This window comes from Opisthocomus hoazin, chromosome 1 (assembly GCF_030867145.1).
Source record: "Opisthocomus hoazin isolate bOpiHoa1 chromosome 1, bOpiHoa1.hap1, whole genome shotgun sequence".
In the NCBI taxonomy this organism is placed as follows: domain Eukaryota; kingdom Metazoa; phylum Chordata; class Aves; order Opisthocomiformes; family Opisthocomidae; genus Opisthocomus; species Opisthocomus hoazin.
The window spans coordinates 143,323,138-143,342,466 of NC_134414.1; the positions used below are offsets into that span (position 1 = coordinate 143,323,138).

At 38.4% G+C, this 19,329-nt stretch overlaps 1 protein-coding gene across 1 annotated transcript in view; it reads left to right on the plus strand.

Moving 5' to 3' along the window:
- The window catches only part of ETNK1 (ethanolamine kinase 1), a 33,107-nt gene extending 16,025 nt beyond the window's left edge, over nucleotides 1–17,082 (plus strand). The window contains exons 5-8 of the mRNA XM_075439869.1: nucleotides 4,208–4,291; nucleotides 6,047–6,207; nucleotides 8,810–8,883; nucleotides 10,085–17,082. Of these exons, the coding sequence (XP_075295984.1) occupies nucleotides 4,208–4,291; nucleotides 6,047–6,207; nucleotides 8,810–8,883; nucleotides 10,085–10,157 (392 nt within the window). The 3' untranslated portion in view covers nucleotides 10,158–17,082. The remainder of the gene's footprint in view (nucleotides 1–4,207; nucleotides 4,292–6,046; nucleotides 6,208–8,809; nucleotides 8,884–10,084) is intronic.
- Nucleotides 17,083–19,329: the final 2,247 nt, after the last annotated feature.

Sequence of the window (19,329 nt, forward strand, 5' to 3'; positions counted from 1 at the left end):
AAGCAAAGCTGATAGCGTTTATCTGGCTTTTCAGAAGCTGGCATAAACAGAGTAACTCATTTATCTTTTTTAGCACCACTGTATTTGTCAGTTTGTTTGTGAATGCTTAATTTGCATGTTTATTAGGCACAGGGTGGGTGCATGTATGTGGCTTTTTTTAAGCTACAGAGTATGAACAGATAGTAGGACTCCTGTCCAGTGCAGTTAGAATGATTGTGGCTTGTCCCAGTGGTTTGCTTTAGACTTGTCCTCCACATTAAATTAATGTTGAATTTTCAGAATTGAAAGAAAAATCATGGTTGTGCCACATACTGCTTTTAAGAAGAATCAGTCTCGTGTCCTTAAATTTTATTTACGAGACTGGAATAGCATGCTGAGTGCTAGCTTCATTTAATGGAGTGTCACTCAGCTTATTTGAATTTGTTCATGCCATGGCTGAAACCTCTGCCTCTTGCTGTTTTGGTAATGTCCGTTTGCAGTCAGTCAGGATATGAAAATTTGCAAGTGTTGCTTTACATAACTTATTATCAGTGTGAACTACTCTTTGAAGGATATAACTTGGAGCTTCGTGTTGCTTTTAATTACAGTTTGGGCATCAAGATAGTCAAAATATGCTTGATGCTTGGTACTGCTTACTTATAGCCCTGGTGTTCTGATGCTCTTAGTTTGGTTTTGTTTTTTTTTTCCAATGTGACCTGGGAGTTTTCAAAAATACCTAATGTTTCAAGAGTATTCAAATACTTGCTATTCAGTATGACCAAGTATCAGTATTCTTTTGTCTATATCTGTATGTGCTCTTTTTGAATGTAGTGAAATCATCTGGCAGGAAGTGAAGTATGTAGGTAGATGGCTAGTTTTGTTCTGTTTATTCCCTCTGCCTACCCAATGTTTTCTATGATCTTTGGTAGGAGTCTGTGGGTGCTCAGTGCTTCTGAAGACTGAGGTATGTTTAAGGCTTTGGTTTGATCTAAAAACCTATTTTGTTTTGCAAAGCTATATTGGGTGTTTATAGCTAAAATTATTCTTTGGATATATGACCCATTTGTGAATTTTCAGGTGTGTTCATAGCATAGATAATTATCTTTTCTGAAGCTGTCCTCTGGGGCCTCAGTGGCTCACCCGATGAGCAGGATGGGGTGGAACTCAGGATACATCATTCTGCTGTGATAACTACAGCTAGGACTTGCATGTTGAAAGTGCTTACCTTGTTAAACCGTTAAAAATGAAGAGCAGCTAGAAACACAGGTGTCATCACCCTCCAACCTTTCAGTTCCTTGAGGAGGTCTAACAGATGCCCTCTTGACTACTGCTTGATCTATTTAAAAATTGAATTTCTGGTGTATGGAACACATGTTCCATTTTGTATCTTTGTGTAGTTTTCATAGATTGCATTGCACATTGTCTACACTTGGTGAAAGTAGTGTGCTTCAACTTGAGATGTTCAATACTCTTGATGTCTGTATTCATGTTGATAACAGTAGCTTCTCCAGAGAGATGAGGGAGCTTAGTTTTAAATCATGTCTTCAATAAAACATAAATGCGCTCAGACTAGTGTCTCTTGTTGGTCTGCCTGCTCCCAATGAAATGAGTGGGATGTACAAATTCTTTGTACTTGTTAAAAACTTAAAAACAAAAGCTAGCTGCTTAACTATTCGTGTAAGCCATATCTTTTAGAAGTGGCTTTCCTGTATGAACTGCACTAAATCTTAAAGGCAACATCTAATACTGTGGATATTTAAACAATTAATGCAAAGTTTCTTCTTCTAAATAAAGGTAGCTGAGACACATAGGGATTTGTGAAGTGACAAACTTAGGTGTTTGCTTTCTTCCAGTTTCATGTAGAGAGCTATGCCACTTTATCTTGAGCTTTTCATGCAAAAATTAAACTTAAGGTGGGAGTTCCACAGTAGCATATGTCTGAAAGATCAGTAAAAATACAGGACTTTTTCACTTTGAACTTTTGTCTTATCGAATGTGAGTTTGCCAAATATTCTTCATCTGCTACAGATTAGGTATGCCGTTGCTGCTGCCTGGTGGTGGCATGCATTGTGCTGCTTGTGCACTGACTGGAGGTTTATCGCATCACTTGTTCATGTGTGTTTCCCTATAGGAGAGCGCTTGGTAACAGCCACATTCGTATCTTGTTAGATTCCATTTCTCATTGTGTGTAATATTATTTCTCTCTGGAAGTACATTTGAAATGTTAGCTGCACTTAACAATGCATAGCAGCACATTCGCATACTCGAGGTGAAATATGCATGTGAAATAAATTTGAAGTATTTCTTATGTTGATATTTTGCAAATAGACTTCTACCTGCTGTGTTTGTATTTTGCGTGGGGAGGGGAAGAAAAGCCCTGTGAATACAAGCAGTATCAAATGTTTGTGGGTGTGTGTAGGGGGGGAGGTTCAGGAAGTCAGTTCTGTAGCAGAACTATTAACCAGGGTTTGGCTGTGTGTTTTGACTGGCTTGTGACTTACAGGTGTTTCTTTTTACAAGTAGTAGTAAAGAACCAGTGGGAAATGCAAGCATATACAAGTATATGGATCTGCCAGTCAAGCAGTGGCAGAAGTTAATCTGTGACAATTTTATAAGATCTTGGCTGCAGCTGCTGTAGAATTTCTTGTCCCTTCAGTGTTCTAGAGAGCCTCAATTTTCCATTGCCAAGAAGATACTCCTGGGAGGAGCTTGCCACTTTGCAGGCCATTTTCATGTTGGTTTGTCAGACCCTAAAAGATTTAACCTCATAGCCTTGGGTAAGCAGTCCTCTCTTTCTGTGGAACTAAGGGTAAATGCTGACTTGGAGGATAGTGACGAAGTGATTTTGTTTGTGTTGTGGGGTTTAATTTTCCGTTGTAAGTGATCAGATGAGAAGTTTTATCCATCTGGAAAATATTAATATGTTAGTATTTCAAATATGTTAAAGATGAACTGCATAGATACAAGAAACACTTTTAACCAAGTTGTTCTATGATAACTTGGTCAGGACATTTATCAGGCAAAGCTGCTGTATTTGATACGTGCAATATCCATAAATCTGAAGGAGGCAGTATATTAGACACTTAAAATCTTTAGTATAGGGAATACATAACATACTTTGTTCTTGATTACTTTTTTTTTTGACCTGGAGTTCTGATAGTTAGCATTAGTATCAGTAAGATGTTTTAAGTCATTATAAGAAAGTCGTTCATTGTATTAGAACAAATAAGTTTTATTGAGTAAATATGCAACTAGCCATCAAAAGAATGGGTGTAGAGAGGGAGAAGGGTGCAACTGTGAAAATTACCCATTTCAGCATAGCAGTGGGAAATGTAAGGTTTTGCATTTCAATGTTCTAGTGTGAACAGGACTTAAATTAACCCATTGCTTCCCTTTCTGATGTTTTTAGTAATTTTGCTGGTTTCCCTTAAAATACAAGAGCTGTCGTTTTACCTAGTCCATTTTGTTAATGTCTTGACTGTTTGCTGAGGTGTAGACGTTCTTGAGGAGGTTCAGTGCTGTACTACCTTGAGTGAAGCGTTTTCCCCAGCTTCACTATAGGTAAATGTAGTTTGGAAACATTTCAGGCAGTGTTTGCTGCTTTGTCAGTCCTGGTTTACATAACACTACATAGTTTCATAGTTTTGAGGACTTTAGGGTTGTCTAATAGTTTATTGATACTAGTTCAAGCCAGCTAAGAAAAGCAACAACTAAGGATAGTCTTGCTTTGTAAGTGTGGTTGGAGGAAGCCAGATATACCAACACGTGAAAGGAAGTATCGACGTGTTGCGACATGTTAGTCTATTGTGGTTGCACACCTGTGTGAGAATAAACAGGACTGTTCTTTTTGGACTTGGGGAAAAATTGATCTGCTGTTTCTACATGGAGTTTAAATAAAGGATCCTCTACTATATTTCTTGTTTTGAAGGCAAGGGATGCCCTCATGTGGTAGAAGTTAAAATTGAATTTCTGCTATTCAGAGTTTAAAAATATAGAACTGTAAGCTCTAAGTAATGATTTAAGAGCTTTCTGGAAGTATTCAAAGATGTCTCGTATCATAATAATCACAGCCTTACCCTGGAATGTCTGAGTGCACGCAACTAGGCACAAGTAAGATGGGTATGTGGTTTTTTTTTTATTTCCCCCCAAAACTTCAAAGGACACGAAGCGATTAGGGCCATGACTTCATTTGATACGGACTCTGATGTTGCTGTTGTGTCTCACATAGGTGATGTGCAGTTCATAGACTATGAGTACTCCGGATACAACTACCTGGCTTATGACATTGGAAATCACTTCAATGAATTTGCAGGTAAATATTGGATTTCTGAGGTAAAGGTAAACTGGTTTTATAAAGAAGCCTCATTCTTGCACATTCTCTGTGTATCTAGATACATGTATGGCTGTTCATCTGCTGGTATCAAAATGTATTGATGTCTTATCTTGCAAGACAGTTATGCCCTTCCTTTGCAGCTCTGCTAACCCAGAAATGGGAACGTCGCATCCTAAGTTTTTGGTAGAGTTGGGTAAATACAGAACTCGTAGTTTTCATGGTATCCTTCTGTGAAATGACACAGCAGAGACAGCCCACTGTAATGAAATACTGCAGATGTATCTTTTACAGCATAGATACATATTGAGAATACACTGTGTGTTTCCACAGTTCCAAATGGCAGGCTTCTGTGGTGGTGTGGTGTGTTGTTTTTTTGTGTGTGTGGGTTTTTTTTTGTTTGTTTTTTGTTTTTGTTTTTTTTTCATGGCTGTGAATGTGTGTGCTAAGTACTTGCCCTTGGGTCGTGTCCTAAAATGAGAAGTAAAAGCTAAGACTGTGTGGTAGGAGAAAGGTGGAATTTTAGGAATGAGGTGTTGGTAGATTCGTTCATTTACTGGTTCAGTTCTTTTCAGTGAATGCTCATTCCATTTACTCCGTAAGAGAGAAATAACCTTGAGCATATTGCAGTGTTATCCCAGAAGATAAGGTGACAGGGAAAACCCTACATAGTGATTAGTTTATATTGAAAGTGCAGTATGGTGGAATTAGGAGCCTTCATTTGCCAGTCGTTTCACAAACTGAATGTGAAGTCTAGATAACTAAAAAGAAAAATCAAGGGTGTATACTTGGTACTTTAAGTATTTGGAAAGCAAGTTAAATTCTTTACAAAATATATTTGAGAGCTTTTGGGTTTTTTTTATCTGGGATTTCTTCTGAGGATCTGACTACATTTTTAAAAGGAACTAAGTGCAGTAAGAAGACTAAACACAAACACTTTTTTCGACTACGGGGAAGAGTTGTGCTTCTGCTATTCTATATCCATCCAGTAAAAATATGTTGTGTTGTTTTTTTTTTTTTTAAAGCTAAACTTGACTGAATCTGACACAGGAGAAGATTTAGGTGCTAGGGGATTGCACTGTTCGTAAAATAAGATGCAAGGATAATTCCCACATCCTTAGGGAATGATAAATACTGGGAGTAAACTGGCAGACTCTGTATGGCCTGTGACTAAGCATTTCTTGTATAGGAAGAAAAATGGGACAAAAAAGAGTGGTTGTGGAGATAAAACTTCTGATTCTACCAATACTCTGTGGAGGAGAGAGGTAGACTGCTAATAAATTTCTGATCTTGGAAGTAAGAGCTTAGCTGGTGACCTGCATATGCAGCTGGATTCAGCTTTGGATATTGTTGCATACAAGCCCCTTTTCCTATGAAATGTGTGATGTTTGGTGTGTGTGGGAGGGCTTTTGTTTCATAATTCAAATGCTCTTTCTTGAGGCTTCTCTCAAAGCCGAACTTGTTGATTTTCAAAATATAAATACAATATGTATGAGGCTGAAAACATAAACAGCATAAACCTTTCTACTACATTGAATGCTCCAATTCGTGTGTGAGAAATTCTTGTCAAGGTGCAACTGATAAAATCAGGTCAAAGTAAAAATACTGATGTTTGTCTGCATCATTTTTTCTGTGTGTTTTGGGGGTAAGGAGGGGGGGAAGTAGTCCAGTAATGTGATTCTAATGGTCTTTTTAGACACCATGAGGTTCTAATAGGTATTTTTTTTCTTTTCCTAGGAGTAAATGAGGTAGACTACAGCCTTTATCCTAACAGAAAATTACAGGAGCAATGGCTGAGATCTTACCTTGAGGCCTACAAAGAATATAAAGGATTTGGCACAGACGTCAGTGAAAAAGAAGTTGAAGTTCTATATGTCCAAGTCAATCAGTTTGCACTGGTAAATAAGAAACTGTTGATTAGAATGTATTAAATACTATACAGAAACCTGCTAATTCATGGACAAATGTAATTGCCAGTTGCTTACTCTGTGTTCTGTGGTATGTAAAGAAAAACTTCCTTAGCCTGTTCTATGGAAGCTTTCTGTTACGTTGTGTGTTAAAAATTCTGTGTAGAATATTCCTAGTGAAAGAGGCAGTGAGCATTCAGAAAACGAGATGAGCTTTTAGCGAGTATTTCTATTGGCTGTTTATTGGTCTGGCAGGTTCCTGAGTTGGCTAGAGCTTACCGTGAGTCTGTGTTGAACTTTTTCTTGTAGTGGTAAGAAGATAGAGTACAAGGTAGTGCTTCATAGAGACCAATAAATCTTCTGACTTTAAAAGCCTTATTAAAGTTAAAGGCTTTAAAAGCCTTTTTAAAGTAAGATGATAAAATTTTATTACAATAAAACTAGGATACGTTGGGGTGGTTTTTTTCAGATAATTAGGTCACTCTAAAGTCTTTCAGCACTACCAGAATTCTTGCCTTGCCTGCAATGTCTCGGCAAGCAGGGATTTGCTTGCAGATTTGGTTTTGGTCACCTTAGTGGTTTTAATTGTAGCAAAGTGCACAGGTAGTCTCCTGTGATTGCCTGGAAGTTCTGCCTTTCTGTAGAGTGTGAGGGCTGGCTGTGTGAGTCTGCTTCCTGCTCCACCTGTAGCTTGTGCATTATAAGCTATCTCCTGTCTGTCAGTCTGTCGTTCCCAGACTTTGGATGTGAGATTTTCGTTCACTTGTTCTTTCACTTTGAAAGGATGGAGTGTGTTCAGTTTTGATCTACCTTCAGAAAATTCCACCTGGCTTTGGTGCCTTGTCCTTCAGAGAAAAAAAAGCACATCAAGTGTAATTCATGGAGGTAGAATAAGGAGTCAAATAGGTGTGGCATGGAGTCCTTCAGTGCCCCAATTAGGTATACAGTTAGAAGCAGATTGAAAATGTCTTTCCCCCCTACCCCCAGCTTTATCTCTGTCTGATTTCCGAAGCTACTTTACAGGATCACATAAGTTTTATTTTTTCCGACTAGCCCTGGTCTTGTTTTGCCTGGAGGATGTAACAGGGAATGTTATAGCAAGAGTGCCTTTTACCCAACAGCTGGATAACTTTGTTTTGCTTTCTCCTGAAGAATAACTTGCCAAACTAGTCATAGGAGGACCAAGGCTAAGCAGCTAGTTTGGCCTTATTTCAGTCCTCTTGCTGACTAACCCAAACACACCTCTGTTACTGTGATACCTTCAGTTTTCTGGCAGAAAGCTAATGGGTGCAGTGTGGAAACACAGTTCGTGTTCTAGGAAGATGATTATTAAACAATAATAAATACCAGCTTGTTTGCTGTTGTTCTTTTAAATTCTGTATTATCAACTGCTACTGTTAAATTCAACTGTTCCATTCATTTAGGAAAGTTAGATCTACACTTAAGTAGGCTGGTGGTCTGTTTTGAAAAATGCAGTGTTGTTGTCAGCTTTAAACTATGGTCATACTAATATTTAAGAGGATAGAGTTCTGTTTACAGAACAGCTCAAGACCTGCTTATAGACCACACATGATGCACAAATATTGCCAAACACTCTTGTGTTGGTTAGTGTGGGAAGCTTTGTTAACAGAAAATACAAACTAAAGTTAATGGTGCTGGTGTGAAATGCCAAACTGCTCACTATCAGGCAAACTTAACTAAACTAAAGGTAGAAGAAGGATTCACATGTACATACAGTAGTTGCTGTTTCAAGGTGTTTTCAGGCGTGTGTGCATGCATGTCTTCTATGCTTTTAAGTGTTACATACAAGCTTTAGGAAGCAATTTAGGTAATTACTGTAAGTAGTTATTTACTGAACAGAAGTTTGAAGTGTATCACTTGTAACCTGTGTGGTCCAGAGAGGTCTTCCACAAGGAGACTATCAAGCTCATATTTCTTCATTTGAAGTATACTAACAATCATGTCATTGATGTAATCCGTAGTTTCAGTCTGAAACTGAACATAGGCCTCCAGACTACTTATCTGGAGTTGTAAAGGAAGCAAGTTTACAACAGATGAGAAATTTCTATAAATGCTGATGAGTTAAGTGATTCTCTTACATCGCAGAAAGATGTCTCTTTGTCCAAGTCAGTAGTGAAAGTGAGTTGTAGTTAAAATGATGTAAGGGCTGTAATTGGAGATTCAAAAGGAATTCCATATTTACACTAGAGTTGAAGACATGTAGAATAACAAATACTCAATTAACAGCAATAGAAGTGAGATAGTCGTATTTATGTAGATTTTTTTTAATATGGTGTACATAGTTGTACAACAGTCTACTTATTAGATGCCCTATTTCAAACTGCAACATCATTTTTTGTGAAAACAATGCACAGTGTCAGGAGGCCAATGGATTTACTCCTCCAGTTGCCAGTAATTAATTCTGTCATACTTGTTTACCGGTCTCTGGCAATGAGGTAATCGAATAACTTTAAGACAAGTTTGGGTTTTGAGAGTTCTCTAGTAGATAACTTTTTGTCTCAATGTGAGAATATGTTTACATGTTGGATTTTCTATAATATTAATATTTCACTAATAATTTTTTTTATTTCAGGCTTCCCACTTCTTTTGGGGCTTGTGGGCTCTAATTCAAGCCAAATATTCCACCATTGACTTTGATTTTCTAGGGTAAGTGTGCTTGCTAAGTATAATCACAGAATGCTTGAGACTGGAAGGGACCTGTGAGGCCATCTAGTCCAATGCCCCAGCTATCAGAAACTACAAGGTCTGAGCAGCAGACCTGATCTATGTGATCAGACTATAACTCTTCATTTTTTCCAGAGAAAACAAGACAGTAAAAATTGTCTGTCTGTGCTTGCTTGTTGCTGAAAGTTCTCTGAGTTAGTGTGTGCCCCTGGGCTAAAACACATGGTATAACAAGGCAAGGAACATAACTAGAGGAGTAAATGTTTTTGGATATTGAGTGGTTTTTGTTGGAGAAAGGTGTAAAAGCCGAGTTGGTCAGTGTGGTGTACGATCTGTCAGACACAAGACCTACATTTCCAACTGCAAGAGTCAAGAAATGGGGCTCTTGTACGAAAGAGCTTATTGACTTCTTGTTGCATGGAGTGTTGATCTTGAAAATTCCGAATCTTTTTTAAAGAGTCTTTCGTAATGTCAATGAGTGTTAAGTTCTGTTTCCTGAGACGCTGGCGGATGGTGTTCTGTTTCAGGTAGATGTGTGTCTTTGACATTTTTTTCAATGGCCTTTCATGGCAACAAGCAGAGGAATTAATCTCTCTATTAGGGACGGGGCGAGGTGATAAAATTAATAATTTTTCTTGGTAAAGGACCCCACTTTAGAATTTTATGCGTGACTAAGCCAGTTTACTCGGCTTAGTTGTGTCACTTTGTAAATGAGACAAATGTAAATTTCTTTGTGTGACTTAATTATTCTCAAGTAGAAGTACTTGTTAGTAACCGCTAGATGGCACAAAAAACCAAGTTAAAGCATGGGTGGTAGAACCCAAAAAGTGTCGTTTTTGAATAAAATGTCATTCTTGCAATGATCAAGATCAGATTTATTTGGAATTGTAGTTGTCAGTTGTTGGACAGTCTGTTAACAACTGTTAAGCACGAAAACGCCACCTTTGATAGTCCCAGAATAGCATCTTTTTTGTGAACTGTAGCAAGCTGGGGGGGAGGAGTGAAGAAGTACCAGAATATGGTTGCTCTGTTCTTAATTTCTTCCTTTGGCAGCTGATAAGGGTCAAAGTTGGCAACAGGGTACTGGGATAGGTGGATTTTTGACTAGTCCTGCGTAGGGTGGCTGTTTTCATGTAGAGAGTTACCTGCTCTTAACTTCAAATTTCTCTCTCCCTTTGAATAGGTATGCAATTGTTCGGTTTAACCAGTATTTCAAAATGAAGCTGGAGGTCATGACATTAACTCTTCCAGAGTAACGAAGAGAAAGAAACTTACCAAGTGGATAGACAACCCCTGAATCTTTTCCGAGAACAGATACTGGAAAAAAGCTAAACATTTGTTGAAGTTCTGTAATGCTCACTTGGTGGTTCTTGCTTTATAAATAATGCCTCTGAACAGTCCTTCAATGTTAAATTTAATATGAAGAGCATACATACTGCTGTTGATATAAAATGGATTAGAAACTTGCTAAATCTATAAAAAGTTGTAGAAATGGCAATTTAATCCTTCTTTGTAATTTAACATATGTTGTATGTGAATTATTTATTATAAGTTTAACATGATTCCATTGCTGCTTTCATCAGTTTTTGTAAAAGTTGGGTGCAGACAGTGAAGTTGTTCCAAAGGATTCAATTAACAACCTATTTTAGTGAAGTTGCATTAACTTATATTAAAGAAAACATGGTCAGAGAATGTTTTAGACGTGTACAAGCAAAATATGAGTGGTAATAGACTTGTGAGATCACCAGTGTGCTGTAACTAGGAAAGAAGGTTAGAATGATCTGTATTTTCTCTCTTTTTTTTTAAAAAAAGGAAAAGGTAGCTTTCCATAAGATGGTACGTTTCTTTTGTGAAAGAATCAATCAGCTTGCTGAAACGATGAATGATGTTTGATTTTTCGTTCTTGCTGTGTTAAGCTGTAGAAATGTGGAAGTTCCGTGAACACCAGATTCTTTGAGGATGCGTGCCATCATAGTGGTAGTTGGACAGTGTACCATCTCTAACTTCTCTAGGAAAGCTGCTTGCTTGTTAAGTGTACCTTTACAGCAAAAGACCACTATTACAGATCTGTATTCCTTTTTGAAATGTGATTCTGAATTTGAATGCTGTTCTGGTCTCTGTATTTGATGTGCTTCAGCAGTATCTAGCGGAACGGACTATTGAACTGAAGATTAGTGAACAGAGTTCCTGTTGCACTGGGGAGCAAGACACTTAGGTTTACAGTTTGTGTATTGTTGACATCTTTCTGCTTTGTCATCTTCTAACCTTGGATTCTAGTCTTAAATGCCTGGTCCTGTAGTTGCAGGTTCTGGTATGTCTGGTTTATTTTTTTTGTGACAGCAAATTACTTTTCAAAGTCTCCATCTTGAAGCATAATATGGAAAAGTGTATGACTTGAACAATGGAGCTTTGATAATCACATGTGTTTTCTTTTTTCTTAAAGCTATTATACCAAGAATGGTCTGAATTACAAAATGTGAATTGAGAAGAAAATGTTTACTTAATACGATGTATAAATTTGAGTTGAAAGAGGCTTTAAATCTGAAAGGTGGTGAGGAGGGCAGGAGGGGAAGAAACCCAAAACAAAAAAATAAAACCCAACAATGCAGTGTGGAGTTGGGCAGGCATGTACTCAACTCTGATCATACTCTGAAAAGCTTTGCACTTTGGTCACATAAGTGCCCACATGTACAAAGTCTGTGTGTGTGCATATACACGTGCAAACACAAACTTACCTGAAGAGTAAATATTATGGGGAGTCTGTTGTACAGACTCCAGCAAAGATATTTATTCAAAATTGCTTTATGGCACACTGTTGTGTGTGTGTATGTGTGTATACACACACATATATACACATATGTGCTTTACAAAATACCTTGGATTAATTCAGGACAAAGAAAATTGATGTGAATGAAAAATTTTCACCTTGAAAGACCATTTTGAATGGTATTCTGTTATTTTACAAAAGCAAGGTTTGGGTGTTTTTTTTTCCTCTTAGCTTGTTTATATTCATCTCTGAATGTTTCCAATTTTTTTGAAAAACTTCCTTCAGTCAAAACCTTAATCCTAATACAGATGGGAGAACTAGGATTTTTTTTATAACTTGAAATTAGGTGACCATTTTCGTTAGCTTTTTTTAGCTGGAGGCTACTATACTGGACAAATCTTCTGGGTAGTTAAATAGAAACAAATATCTAAAATGGACATTTATATTTTCCTTGTAGCAGTTATCAAGGATGTTGCTAGAGCTCATGAAAGCACTGAAGATTTTAATTTTCTGTGCTTTCTCCCTGTTGACATTATTGACATATGTTGAATAATAACCTGCTGTCTTGGTAGTCTCTCTAAGTTCAGCAAGGTCTGCTTGGAAGTAAGATTGGTAAAGATTTTTGAACTCTTATTATTATTTTCTTCAAGTGTTGGCTTTATTTCTGGCAGTGTTGCTTTGTATTTGTGAAATATTCGAAAAAGGCTGTGAAGTTCACTTGGTCTTGCGAAATCCAACACCTGACAGATCCTAACTTTGTCAGCAGTTGGCAAAACACATTCCCTTTTCAGGTACCAGTACTATTTAAGTTAGTGTCGTTTTTTTCGGTAGTATTTTTGGTTTTATAGCTCAAGTAGCAATAACTGTAGGAGTGGAAACTTGCTTCTGCAGAACCAAAGCTCTTCACGAGTGCAGCTCAATCTCATGCTTGTGGAGAGAAGCTCCACTGAATCCTATAAAAGCACTTTGAAGCAGATAATAAATACTGCAAGCTTTTCCTGAGCCACTTTGAAGAAGCACAAGGATTATCAGAGGTTATAGCGGTTGACTTTGCAGTACTGGTAGAGGCTTTCATATTGCATGTTAAAATTCATTTTACACACTTAAATGCTGCTTTGCATCAGCTTTCTTTCAAGACAAGTGCAGATTAAAACAATTCCTGTAAAGTTTTGAGGAAATACTGTAAAACTTTTTCCAAAATGAAATACCAGTTACCTTGAGCCTTGTTCCACATCTGTTTGAGCCAGTAGCACTTGGATATCCTCACTTGCTGAGGAGTATCTACAGATGTGTTAAGTCTGAAGCAGTAGTTTGCAACAGCGTTGCAGATCATAAGGTAGCGTAAAACTGTGAATACAGGACATTCTGAATGTAAGTTAGGTACTAGAGAACGTGTACTTGTTACAGTTAATTTATCTTAGTCTCTTTAGTAGCAACGTTAAGATATTTGAAGGAGGGCAAAAAAAGGCTGAGCTCTAGAAACATCCTGTAGTAGTTTTGACTGTGACTTGCCAAGAAGATATTCTGTTGCCTTTATGTTAAGCTAAGGGCATGAATGCCAAAAGTAATAATTCTTACTCTAGTTAAACCTATATTGTAAATATAAAGAGGTTTATTACTAATGGCATTCTTGCATAAATAGCATCAAGTCAATAGACCGTAGTGGCCTGGTTGCTTTTGTAAAGCAGAATAGTGTGAATTTTTTTCTTCTCATTTCTGCAGTCAGATCTGGCTAATCCATGCCTAATTGCTTAGGTCACCTAAGCATTAAAGATTTCTGAATGGTAAATATTGTCTTCTTGCAGAATTTAATTTCTTCATTTACACTTCTTGATTTGCATTTTAAAAGGACTCACCAAATTCTGCATTAACCAGGTCTGACTGTATATGTATATACAACAGTGTAAATAACCATTTGTAAATTAGTGTGAATTGTACTGTATCTTGCATTTATGGACTTGTGTATTGCATTGTATTCTCTCCTATTTTGTAGAAAATTTGATGTAAAGAAGAAATCTAACTCTGTGTGCGAACTTCTTTTGTTAACTTGACCTGTAACAGAGCATAATAGTTTTATGTTAAGGCATCCATTTATAGCCTTGGGCATACAGTGTCTTTTTTCTCTGCATCAGCTTTTTTGACATTTTGCTCTTGGGAATGATTCTGGGAATAAAGGAGTTTATACAGTACTAAGATGAAGAGAAAGCCTATTCTAATAATAGGGCAAACTATGTGTCAGAGGTACATGTAGTGTACCTGTGGTTTAGGGAAGGCTGTTAAAATTGTTTACTTAAACTTCCAAAAATTTCCTATACATTCTTGAATTGAATGCTGGTGACTTCTAAACATAAATGTGTTGAAATGCTTTAAAAATGTGCTCTCCCATGGTGACAGCAATTGAGTTAGTTGTGGTAGAAGTCCCAACTTCAATGTTTTTGGTGAATATAGCCTTATAGGATTAGTTTCTAACTTATAAATTCTTACAATAAATGCCCAGATCACTAAAATGGTTCTGCCAGTTATTTTTCTCGACAGTAGAACTATTGGCAGCCCTTTTAGACTGTTTGAAACTTACCTGAGGTATTTTCCCTGTGTCCCATTTCCTCCGCTCCTTCCTGTGCCCACAACCCTGCTTCGTTAGGGGAAACAAGGATATAAAAAGCTTCCTTTCCATACTTAATCATCACTCTTTCCTTTTTGACCAAAATTGTGTGGTGTTTTGTCAGTACATGACTTTCCATCGTATTTTTTTTGTGTAGGAAGTCCCTTTCTGAAGAGGCCTTGAATCTCGGAAGCATAGACAGAATGCAGCATAGTTTTCTCCAAATGCCCAACTGTATTTCATTTCTGTTGCTTTTCACTGTCTGTTTTGAACTCAGTGTCCTTCAGGCTGCTAGTTTAGTCTGTGTTCAACAACTGCTGGAAAATACTGGCGTGTGAATTTCATTGTCCATTGGACATACTGATCCTGATGCAGTTTGTACATCCTGTCAGCTTTACCTGCCCCGGATGAGAGGTACATGTGCTTATCAGTGTTGACACTCTTAAGTTACTAGGGTCCTGGGAAGTGAGTGTATTGAAGAAGTATTAGTCAAGAGGAGGGATGGGCTCAGTAAATACAAGTAAAAGGAAATAATTCACATGGAAACTCAAGCTTAAGCTTTTGATGTAGCAAGATACCGGATGTGCTTATTTACTTCCATGGTTTAAGGACATGAGCAAATTGTAAAGGGGAAAGTTTGTTTCAAAATGAGGCTTAAATTTCTTTTAAAGCATTTGGTAGCTAACAAAAGCTTACAAAATACTCTTTGGTTACTCCTACGAAAAGAAATCTTGAATTTTAGTAACTTCCTGATTAAGCGAAACTTTGTTCTGTAACCTAGTAGACCATAATCTCTTGCTTGGAGTAGTCCCCCCTCTACTTTGCAGAAGAGGTTAACCACATCTTACTGGTCTGTGTTTATAGTTCCTGTCTAATCTTGATTTTTGTAACGAATTTGTATTGTTTACTGTGTTCTTGGATGTCTTCTAAGGTGTACTAGATTAGTAAACTACTGGAATTAGCTACTAGCTCTTATCATCTCTTCCACACCAGGCAGGTTGTAGTTACAGTAGTAGAACAGAAAGCATTTGATCAAACTTTCAGGTCATGCAAAGCTGCATTGAGCAGTCTTGCAGCTGATTATTTTCCTCTCTTTTTATTAGTGGGCTTCAAAGTGATTATTTTCATTAGTTGTGAAAGATATAAAAAAGCCATGACCTTTGGTCTTGTGCAAGGAAGGTGTTTTGTTAGCCAGCCACACAATTTTTAAGAAAGGGGCTCTCAGCAGTGAGAAACCACACAAATCCAGGTGGGACATGTTGGAAGAACCCAATCTTTGTGTCTCAGACCTCTGGAGTGGAAAGGAAAACAAGTGAAATGTTTCTGTGTGCTGGTTGCATGGAGGTGCTCCATCTCAGTGATGTGGTAAGAAGCTGGAAAAAGCAGTATTTGATTTTCTTTTTTGTTTTTTTAAGTGACTTTTCCAATTGGTCTGGTCTGTAGAGATTAAGTTCCTGTGATTAGGAAACCAGTCAGCTTCGGGGGGGGGGGGGGGGGGGGGGGCGGGGAGAGGGCATAAACATTCCAAAAAGATTATTCTAAAAACCCAGGCAGTTGATGGATTTGCGAGTGTTGGGCTTTTCTGTGTATTCAGTAGTGCAGGTGGTGTTCTGCACAAGATTCTTTATTAAAGGGTTTTATTCTTGTGAAATGTTAGAAAAATGAGTGGAGCGGGCCTGAAGCTGATGATGATCTTAGAGCAGGTGGCCAGACTTCACTTCTGGTTCGTGATTTTACGTCAGCTGTTTCTGTAGCCACCTAAAATTGTTGAGCTGCTGTCTCATGTTTGCTGTGGTGTGGAACTCCAATTCATGGACTTCCCAAATATGTTTGATTTGGTGCTTTGTAGCGAGATGACATAGGGAAAGCTTGGTGGAAATTAAAAGTTGTGTGAACATGTAGGAAGCAAACATGTTACTTGAAATCTAATGAACTTCGAAAATAAATGCTGAAGTAACTTCAGGTACTGCACCAGCCTATTTTTGTGATATTGCAGCTGTGTTTTTTCTATGTTAAGTGGGTTTTTTTTTCCCCATAGAGATCCATGCAAAACACAAGATGAAAGAGACCATGGAAGAGAAACATGGAAAATGTTGTATACAACGGCATAAAATGCAGCTTAAACTGGAAAAAAGTGTGTTTCTAAGCTTTTGGTGGTAGTAGTTCTTGAGTGTTATTAAAAAATGGTAGGTGTCAAGTCTTCAGTGTGTGAAAGACTGTTTTTTTTTTTTTGTAGAAGTGTTCATTTTAGCATTTTGTATCTTGGATGCAGTCTGTGGTAGTTAATAATGCTGCTTTGTACACAAGTGCTTTGAATAGTCTCAGCACTGCGAATGTATCCAATCTTTCTTCAGTATGACTAAGTTAGATTCACTGGTTCTGTCTCAAGCCTCTTAATCCAGCTATCTAAAACTTTAAATACTTGCAGAAGCAGGGCCTAGCATATTAGGGATATATTTCATTTTGTGTCTCTTTCCGCCGCCCCCCCCCCCCCCCCCCCCCCCCGCATAGTTTCTAGTGTCCTTCTAAACACGAGTCTGTTTGTCCTGTGAATAAAATGAGCTCAATTTACAAATAAGCCTTCCCAGCACCGTCATCCCCCCGAAAGTCCCCATGACCCTCCTTGTATGTTGTGGAGTTTAGCTGCATCATTTATCCATTTGAGTGAATTGTATTTCTTTCGAACTAAATGTTACTGAAGCTCTTTTAAGGCCACCTACCACTCATTAAATGAAGTAATGTACCTTTCCAAGAGATTTATATTGTGTAAATAATTTCAAACTGCAACAATAAAGTTTGTTTCTAACTGCACTGTACGCATATATTGTGATGATTTTGCTTTCCCTGGGCTTGAAAGTACTTTATACTGGATACTTCAGAGCTCTTTAGAGGCTTTTGGCTTGTGTTCAAAAGCATACCTTTCTGGGATGAACAACCCGGCTAAAAAGAAATACTTCAGGCCAGTATTTGGCTTGCACAAAGTTAAAAGTTTTGCGTATTAAAGAGGCTTGATCACTAAATCGCCACTAAAATGTCACATCTGTGAGGCAGGGATTAGATGGAGCATGGTTGTCAGTAGGAATTACTGCTGAGGAACTGGAGGGAAACATGCAAAGTTCGGTCTGCTCTGAAGTTTAATTTATGCACAAAAAGGGCTGTGTTAATTATTAGGGACTGATTTTTCAGGCTGATCTGTGATGCTGAGGAAAGGCTCTGCGCCCAGTGCTAGTGGCACGACGTTAGATACTTGCTTTGGAGGTTAACTGGGATGTCTCGATGTACATCAGCAAACTGCTTCCTCCAGCTTGGTTGTGGACCCTAAAGAGAATGGTTTCACCAAGGTACAGATTTTACTGGGGCTGGAGTTACCCTGTGCAGTTGCCTGCAGTGAATTTATTGAGGCAAACGTCCCTTGGGCTGAAGTCCGTGCTCCGTTAGTACCTGCTGTCCTTGTCAGTGAAAATGGGCATTTCCTGTATATGCTGAGCACAAAGGTTTGGTCTTAGTTTGTAGTGGGCTTGGTTAAGGCTTTATCAGTTTCTGGATAAGGAAGAAGGGACAGATAGAACAAGCAAATACAGGAAAATTAAAAAAAAAAAGAACAACCCCTTCTGTGAGTCCAAAAGTAAAGTAACCTTTAGGCTGTGAAAAAGCATTGACCCAGCACTGTAGGAGGCTGGAGCCCCTATTTATTTGCTTAATTAGGTTTTTGTATGTAATCACTTCTTAATTTGCAAGGCCTCCACCTTTGAACTCTGACTTTTTTCTGGAAGTGCAATGATCAGAGTAATGCTCTAAACGTACACGTTACGCAGCCCGAGGTTCTCAAATGCTCCAAGCATTGCTGCCTCTCATTGACCTAAACACGTGGCTGATTTTCACTGGGGTTTTTGCTGCTGAAATGTTACTACCGAAGGGAGGAGTCAAAAATTGTTTTTCAATGGAATAGAAAATATTCAGACGATGGCTGGGTATCTGGTTTCTTGTCCCTGACGAACTGCTGCTTCGTGGTAGCATTTCTCTGGCGTCCGCTGCCCAAATGCTTGGAACTTTCCACAGGGCTCAGTGGTGGCTGGTCTTTGTTCACTGTCCTGATCGCAGACAAAAGGAGATCTCCTGTGCTGATGTACTAATCCATCTTGACATGGAATTTTTCTTTTCTTCCCGAGATAAAAACCCATCATTCACAACTTGGCCAGAAAATGCAGAGCAAGCCCTTACTGAGCTAGAACTTGTCTGTGGGAGGTAATGAAGAGGTTTTTTGAGGCCACCCCAGAAACTACGGTCCTGAAGAAGTTACTTATTTTCCTCAAGGTAAAGAGCAAACTACGGACATGAAATAGGAGGGAAAACAGTGAGGTGTGTAGCGGACACCAATACGTAATGTATTTAAATGTCAACTGTATAAAATGTGCGTTCCTAGGAGTTTCCCCAAGTGAGTTTGAAATAGCACATTTATCCTTAATAACAGAAAGCTGATGTGCATTATATGGGATGTATATCGGTTTATAGGTTAATAGATACATTATATAGGAGGCTTTATTCCCATTAGCACCGCAGAGTCAAGCTGCATGAGAGCGCTGGAATCGGTCTCGTGTGCTTCTGTGAGTGTGCACTGCTGATAGCCCCCCAGAATTGGCACTTGCTACTGAACATGTAGAGAAGGGTTTTTTTTTTTAAAGCCTCCCAGTGGGCTTTATTCCTGTTGCATAGCGGCAAAAACTTCTCTTTCATCAAGAACTTGATTTGAAACAGGAGTGTGAACGTCTTATTGCATGCTCTTTGGAAGCCTTCCTTGAGACTCCAGATTTAAGCTGTTAACCAAGGCTTGTTTTCTTCACCTTCCCTTTTAATACTCCCTACAACCAATCTGCAGCTCATCCCCATCCTGGTCTCTTGCTGTGCTGTTCGGTATAAAGCTGCTCAAGAAGCATGGCCAGCAGGTTGCGGGAGGTGATTCTGTCCCTCTGCTCTGCTCTGGTGAGACCCCACCTGGAGTCCTGCATCCAGCTCTGGAGCCCCCAGCACAGGAGAGACATGGACCTGCTGGAGCAGGTCC